At 33.0% G+C, this 8,439-nt stretch overlaps 1 protein-coding gene across 1 annotated transcript in view; it reads right to left on the bottom strand.

Moving 5' to 3' along the window:
• Positions 1-1,256: 1,256 nt before the first annotated feature.
• LOC114333656 (ubiquitin-protein ligase E3B) overlaps positions 1,257-8,439 on the bottom strand; it is a 144,651-nt gene continuing 137,468 nt past the window's right edge. Inside the window, exons 13-15 of the mRNA XM_028283591.2 lie at positions 6,903-7,067; positions 6,122-6,233; positions 1,257-1,468 (exon numbers count right to left, since the gene is read on the bottom strand). Coding sequence (XP_028139392.1) covers positions 1,296-1,468; positions 6,122-6,233; positions 6,903-7,067 — 450 coding nt within the window. The 3' untranslated portion in view covers positions 1,257-1,295. The remainder of the gene's footprint in view (positions 1,469-6,121; positions 6,234-6,902; positions 7,068-8,439) is intronic.

Below are 8,439 nucleotides of genomic sequence, written 5' to 3'. Positions count from 1 at the left end.
TGTAAGTTAAAAACTCATAGGATGTACAGGGCCGCTTCAGCTCTAAATGTTTATAACGAAATTTGCCCCCTTATTTTCAAACCCAAAAATTAGAGGTTTAAAAATGTTTCACGTATTTATTTACATCAGAATATGAAAATATAACTCTTAAGAAGGAGATTGGATGTTTCACTAACTCTCTACGATTTTTCTTCAAAAAGTTATAGCCTTCGACATTTGACCTCTTGGGATAAACAATTTATAATATCTAAGCAACAAATTCGTTAATCCGGCCTTACAATTTTTTTTATGTTTGGAATTGAAAGATCATCATTTTAAAGCTTTAAAAAATAAAAAAAAATTATTTGTACAATAAATAACGCAATTGTAAAAAACGGCCATTTTGGACCTTTCGCGGGCTGTTTTGCAATAACCAATAAACGAAATTAAACTGACCATAGCTCAAATTGTAGGTTTTTAATTCACTACAACTTTCTATTAAAAAGTTTTTCTCTAGAATCAATATCCTAAGCTGCAAAATTAAAAATCTTTAAAAATTGCAAATTTAACAAATGAAAATCGCAATAAAAAAAACCGCACAATATTTTTGGTTACATTTTAGTAGAAGTTATTCCTGGCATCGTCCTTTACAACACCTGATAGGTTTCAAAAATTCCTGAATTATATCCTGAAATCGACCTATTTTTCACCCACAGCCTGGAGTATAACTGTTAGTTTTTTAGTTTATTGTTTTAACTAGTTTATTATTAATTTAGTTTGGTTTCAGTTAAAACACATGTTAAAGAGTAAAACCACCTATTTTCTTTGTTTCTAAAGATATCAGGTACAGTCAAAAAACAAAATGTTCACAAAACATAAGACTACAATACGATTCCGATCTATATTCAGATTTGTACCTGGTCCCTGGTATTCCCTACCGGGTGTCTCAAACTTAACATGAGAAAAACATTTCTTTTCTTCCACTTGGTATAAATACAAAAAATAAGTTTGAGTAAACCTTGGCACAACTGTGCAAATACTAAAGAAATATCTAAAATAATAAAAAAATTAGCGGAATCCGTTAATCTGTTGACGAAAAAATCAACTATGAAAATGAGCATTTCTTTATCTATTTCTATATCATTTTCTATATCCCTAACTTATACCTCGCAGTATATATTCTATAACTAAGTTGTGTTTTAAATATGCTATAAACAAATATTTTACAACAAACACAGTACTCAAAATTGTTTGGCTTAACTCTTACTAAATTTGAATAAATTGTTAATCAGCTGATTTATTGACGTAAAAAACATTTACGACAGTTCAAAACCAGTATTGCAGGTCACTGCGTATCTGAGCTTTTCTCTCAGGGTGCTCTTCTTTTGATAGTTCGGCAGCTTCAACAGATTAAAACAGGTGGATGAAGTCGGTAGACGATTTTGTGGATCCTTTTTTCTTATCGTGAAAAATCCTCTAAATACGCTACCTAAAATGAAACATTTGTTATTGTTGATTGAAAAGACTGATATGTGCTCTACACACTTATGAGAACTAAAAAAATGGGATAAGAAAAGTATTTTTGAAGCGTGTAAATTTTTTTAAATTTCTTAGCTGAACGCTTTAGGCTTACAAAGCCATCATCAACTATGGTCAAAGGTTTAAAGTACCACTAAACAGAGAGAGGGGTCCCATAATTACAAAATATTCCGTATGTAGTTTTTTTATATAAAAAACTTATATTACCTACATTTACTTTAAAACATTCAATCATCGACCAAAGTTTTTAATATAAAACACCAAATAACGAATTTTTTGCAATTAAAATGGGATCCCTCTCTCTTTTTAGTGGTACTTTAAACCTTTGATCATAGCTCCGAAGATGGCTTTGTAAGTCGAAAACGCTCAACTAGGAAATTAAAAACTTTTACACACTTCAAAAATACTTTTCTGTCCCCCTTCTGCATTTTTTTCATTTGTTATAGAGTAAGATAATTTTTTTAAAGTAAATGAGGCCTAAACGTAGCCAATAAAATTACGAATTCGTAAATAGCTACAAAGGAGATATTATATAGTAACTTAAAGTAAATTTTTTCAAATTAATCATTTATTGATAGACACAAAAACAATCTAATGTGTTTTGGAATAGTATTCCAAAAGTAACGTTCTCGCGAAAAGAGATGTTTAGACTTGCACTATAGACCATGAGAAAGCATTTGACACCATTAATCACGACAAACTTATAGACCTATTACATCTTTCAGGACGTGATACAAGAACATCCAGATTATTAAAAATCTGTATTGGAATCACCCAGCTTATATGAAGTATAGAGAGAAGAATATTATTCTTTGATTAAAAAATTAATAGTTCCATTTCCATCATCCTTATCATCAGTGGCATTACAACTCTTCGTGAGTCTTTGCCACGTTTACTATTGCCTTCCATATTTGTCGGTCCTGTGCCACTATTTCCCAATGTCTCACTCCCATAATCTTCAGATTCCCTCTGACTGCATATTTCCACCTTCTTCTAGACTCTAGACCATTCTACATCTTCTCCCGTCTGGCCTTTATATATTGTTTATAAGGAGATACTCATTTTTTTTATAAGACGATTGTCGTTACTGCGTATCACATGTCCTGCTCATCTTATTGGCCTTTATATATCTGACTATTTTCCTCTCCGAAGAAACATGGACTCTAAGCGTCCATGTTTCGCTTCCATACGCGACTACTGATCCTATTATGGTTTTGTATATCTTTTTATGCAACTCGTGAGAGAAGTTTTTACTTCATTAGATTGTTGCATTTCAAAGAAAGATCTGTTTCCCGCCATTATTCGCGTTTCAACTTCTCTTTTTACTTTTTTGTGATTCGTGATTTTTTGCTCCTAAATACACTCACCGGCAGAGAAAACGGGCACCCCCAAAAATCGGTCATTTTTAATGTCTTGTATTTCCTAAACCTGATGTCCGATTTAAGTATTTTTTTTAATATGTTATAACCTTATTCTTTATCAATATCGCTGTAATAATATTGTTGCTAGACAGGTACATTGTCATTGTATACAGGGTGTACGAATCAAACTGTGTTTTTTTCTCAAACTTTGGAACACCCTGTGGAATGTTCTAGCTTTTATAAAATACTGAAATTATAACCAAACTATAGCCTCAGGTTTTCTTAATATTCTGTTTTTTGATTCATTCGCTTATGTTGGATAATAAAAAAGTTAAGCACTTTAACAACTACCCCTGTTTTTCGTTAATACAGGGTGTTTTTAAATAAGTACGGCAAACTGTAAGGGGTAATTCTGCATGATAAAATAATGACAGTTTGCTTTATAAACGTATGCCCACAAATGCTTCGTTTCCGAGATACGGGGTGTTGAAATTGTTCTTACAAACTGACGATTTATTTATTTCTCTAAAACGGTTTGTGATATGCAAATGAAATTTGGTAGATTTTAAGAGGTAGTTATTGCGCATTTTTTGGCATACAATTAAGAATTTTATATTCACCATTGGCGTGCATACGGGTATAAATATTTTAGATATATCCCGTATGCACGCCAATAGTGAATATAAAATTCTCAATTGTATGCCAAAAAATGCGCAATAACTAGCTCTTAAAATCTACCAAATTTCATTTGCATATCACAAACCGTTTTAGAGCAATAAATAAATCGTCAGTTTGTAAGAACAATTTCAACAGCCCCTATCTCAGAAACGAAGTATTTGCGGGCATAAGTTTATAAAGCAAAATGTCATTATTTTATCATGCAGAATTACCCCTCAAAGCTTGCCGTACTTATTGAAAAACACCCTGTATTGACGAAAAACAGGGGTAGTTGTTAAAGTGCCTAACTTTTTTATTATCCAACATAAGCGAATGAATAAAAAAACAGAATGTTAAGAAAATCTGTGGCTATAGTTGGGTTTTAATTTTAGTATTTTATAAAAGCTAGAACATTCCACAGGGTGTTCCAAAGTTTGAGAAAAAAACACAGTTTGATTCGTACACCCTGTATACAATGACAATGTACCTGTCTAGCAACAATATTATTACAGCGATATTGATAAAGAATAAGGCTATAACATATTAAAAAAATTACTTAAATCGGACATCAGGTTTAGGAAATATAAGACATTAAAAATGACCCATTTTTTGGGGTGCCCGTTTTCTCTGCCGGTGAGTGTATTTAAATTCTTTAACTCTAAATATTTTAATTGTTATTTTGAAACGACCATGTATTTTATTTATTTTACCCTTATTTACTATTAGACCGATATCTAAGGCAGCTTCTCCAAAGCTCGAGAAAATATCCTTGACTTCTAATGTTGATTGTGCTACTGCATCGACTTCATCAGCAAAGGCGAGAATGATCTTTGCTCCTCGAGCAGCGATGTCTGGTTTGATTTTCGGATCAATTTTTTGCATGACATATTCTAATGCCATGTTAAACAACAAATGGGGACAACATAATCTCGCTGTCTCAATCCATAATTTACACAGAATGCATTAGGTGTTTTCCCTCCTATTCAAACTTGTACAACGGAGTAACTTATACAGGGTGTCCAGAAACTCTACCGACAAACGAAGACAGAAGATTCCTTAGATAATTTTAAGACAATTTAACCCAATTCACCTAGTCCGAAAATGCTTCTTAAGGGAGCTAGAGCTCTTTGAAGATGGCGTCATGGAATTAGTTTTTCTTAAATTCCTCCAGAACGCTTCTATTTAGAAAAACGAAAATTGATGTGCATATTTACTTTTCAGAGATGAATCGATTCCATCCATTGCAAATTTCTAGTACCGGTCATAGGCGTCCGTTTTGGGTAGAGCAACGGGTATTTTATCGCATAACTTTTTTGTCCTTAACTTTTATACATTTCTGACACCGGATTATTAAATTGTGAGGTATTCTAGTACTAAAAGGTACTCCTGCTTTAAGTCGGTAGGACACACCGTTTTCTAGAAAAATCGATTTGAAACTTTTTCGTTTTTGGAATTTGAAAAAAAATTGAAAGAACTTTTCAACAAAAAACGAAGTATTTTACCAACATAAAGTAAGAGTAACTTTTAGTACTCAAATACCTCATAATTTAATAATCTAGTGTCAAAAATGCTCAAAAATTCAAGACAAGAAAGGTATGCTATAAAATAACTGTTGACCTACCCAAAACGGACGCCTATGACCAGTACTAGAAATTCACAATTAATGAAATCGATTTATCCCTGGAATATAAATAAATGAGTCGGTCTTGACGGTCCAGTTAGCTGGGGCTCAGTCGATCGACAAGTTTAGTGGATTTGCGATTTGCGGTCGCTGGTTCGAGCCTCAGCTAGGTCATGAAATTTATAAAAGGCCAACGCCGTAGTATAAAACTCGATAGAGTCTACGGCTTGGTCTGGAATAAACTGGCGTCTGACCGGCCTATGGAGGAGCGGTACGGGAAGGGATAAGGGCTTCCGGCTTGGTGATACTCCTCCATAGATCCCTACCGAAGGGCGTTGACGCCTAAGAACGGTGTATACATACATATAAATAAATGTACCAGTTTTTGTCTTTCTAAACAGTTTTTTTTTGAAATTTTTTTTTAATTCATAAAGCGTAAAATTTTCAAATTGATTTTTCTAGAAAACGGTGTGTCCTACCGGTTTAAAACAAGAGTACCTTTTAGTACTAGAATACTTCACAATTTAATAATCCAGTGTCAGAAATGCATAAAAGTTAAAGATGAAAAAGTTATGCGATAAAATAACCGTTGCCCTACCTAAAACGGACGCCTATGATCGGTACTAGAAATTTCCAATAGATGGATTAGATTTATATATTGAAGATAAATACGCGTACCAATTTTTGTTTCTCTAAATAAAAGCATTCTGGAGGTATTTAAGAAAAACGAATTACAAGACGCCATCTTCAAAGAGCTCTAGCTCCCTTAGGAAGCATTTTCGGACTAAGTGAATTGGGTTAAATGATCTTAAAATTATCTGAAGAATCTCCTGTCTTCGTTTGTCGGTAGAGTTTCTGGACACCCTGTATACATTTGTTTTACCGCACCTAGTTTCTTACGTATGCCAGCTCTATTTACAAACCATAGTTAATTTTCATATTATTTACAAATTTATTATCTTACCTATCGTATCACCAGTATCTTCATCGTCACCAACTTCAACACATCTTATCGAAAAAGGCGGTTCAAGATGTGCGAATCCAAGAAGTGGGGGCTTGGAACAACTAGTTACAAACTAAAGGACAAACATGTGATTAATCTTCATGATTTAAAATAAAATAGTATATTACAGCAAAATAAACAGCACTGAAATGCGAATACCTCAAATATGTGTATGTCATGCATTGAAACAAACTAAGTGGTTTCCGAACGTCGATATAACGTATGTAAATGTCGTGTTAATGTTAGGTGCTCCAGGATGGTTCTCAGTTTTGCAGAAATTTTTTTTATTGTGCAGTACTATTTTTAGTCATATGGAAAAGGTCGCGAAAACGGTACGCTTAAAATCAACAATGGTTCCAGCAAGACGGGGTAACTTGTCACACGGCCAGGAAGCCTTTTCGAATATTGCGCGATCATTTTGGGAGATTGACGCTCACCAGATCTAACACCACCTGATGCGTACATGTGGGGAACGCTGAAGGATGCAGACGGATCCACCGTCTGACAATTCAGAATTGCAGACTAAAATTAAAGTTTTTTATGGCCAGGGGCATCTTTAACATCTGTTTTATCGGGAACGTCGTCGTAAATAATTTTTGCAGGGCTGTATCATGTATACTAAATATATAAATAATCATAAACATTTCAATATTCATTTCAGTACTGTTTATTTTGCTGCATACTGTAATACGAGTAGAAAATAAATAATTCTTTAAATTAAAGTAAATCTGGGCAAGCTTACTTTGAGAAACATCGTTTTCTCTTCCTCGTTAAAGTCTTTTTCTAAAATATCCCACAGCCATCCGATTACTCGATGTGAATCATGAAATCCTCCGTAATATTGACAATTTTTCCTCAGATCTTTAAGGTCTAAGGGAACATTATCACCAGAAATTAAACGTTGTAGCTAAAAGAAATTTAATATGACAATGTGTTAATAAAAGTTTATACAGCGTATAATAATATAAGGGGTGGTAGCCCAGTCGGGATAGCATTTGACCTTGCATTAGGAGCTGCCCCAAATTTTATTTTTCTAATCTTTAGGGAGGGTCAATATTAGTATAAATTTAAAATCTCGACTGAATTCCACCGTTGCGTTAGCCGTCATCTTGATTTTAAACGAGAACCGTTTTTGCTCAATATCTCCGCCATATTCAATTTTTTGACAAAAAGTGTAGAAACTGAAATTGTTGAAAATACCATTTTCTATAATTTCATTTATTATAATTTTTTTCGTGCGGTTGATATTTTCCGAGTTATGAGGGAAAAATAGTGACAGTTGTAACATAATTATTGAATTATTGAATTATCTCGTTTATTATTAGTTTTACAACAAATATTTACCTATACAAAAATGAAGAAAATTAAATTTTGTACAATTTTGATGCCGTTAATTTTTTTGATAAAATCAATATTTAAGGTAGTACGTATGTGGTAAAGGTGCGAGCGTAAGACATGATTGATTTTGTAGCAATTTTTGTTCAATATCTCCGCCATTTTCAACTTTTCGACAAAAAGTGTAAGAACTGAAATTGTTGCAATTACGATTTACTACAATTTTTCGAGAGAATCAGTGGCGGGTCTACAAGGGGGGGAAATGGGAAAATTCCCCCCAACAGGGTCCAAAATTAAAAAAAAAAAATTGTTGGAACATCACGATATATTAGGTGACATAAAACTTAAAATATCGACAGACAAATTCAACCAATAAAACCCGCTAGTTAATAAAATTAAGTGAACTTAATGTAAGTATATAATGTCTTTTATATACTTAGTTTGGTTGATGTTTCATTGGAAGTTTCAAAAATTGTATAAAATATAATTCTCTTTATTTTTGTTTACGTACAATTTATGTCGTAAAGTTAATAATAAATGAGACAATTCAAAAATTATGCTTCCCCTCCGCTTCCATTATTTTCCTCCTTAACTCAGAGAATATTGATCGTATAAAAAAAATGTGCCAAAGAAATTGTAGGAAATTGCATTTCCAACAATTTTCTTTCCCACCATTTATGTCGAAAAGTTGAAAATGGCGGAGATATTAAGCAACAACAGTTCTCATTTAAAAGCAATATGGCGGCTAATGCAACCGCGGAATTCAGTCGACATTTTAAATTTACACTACTATTGATCTCTCCTAAAGGATATAATTATAAAATTTGGTGAAGCTCGGATACAAAATTCAATTCAATAATTATGCTCCCCCCACCACTTTTTACTATTTTCCCACGTAACTCGGAAAAATCAACCGCATGAAAAAAATTGTTAAAAAGAAATTG

This window comes from Diabrotica virgifera, chromosome 2 (genome assembly GCF_917563875.1).
Source record: "Diabrotica virgifera virgifera chromosome 2, PGI_DIABVI_V3a".
NCBI classification, from domain to species: Eukaryota; Metazoa; Arthropoda; class Insecta; order Coleoptera; family Chrysomelidae; genus Diabrotica; species Diabrotica virgifera.
The sequence above is the reverse complement of the archived record's forward strand: the minus strand, read 5'-3'. Positions and strand labels throughout refer to the sequence as shown.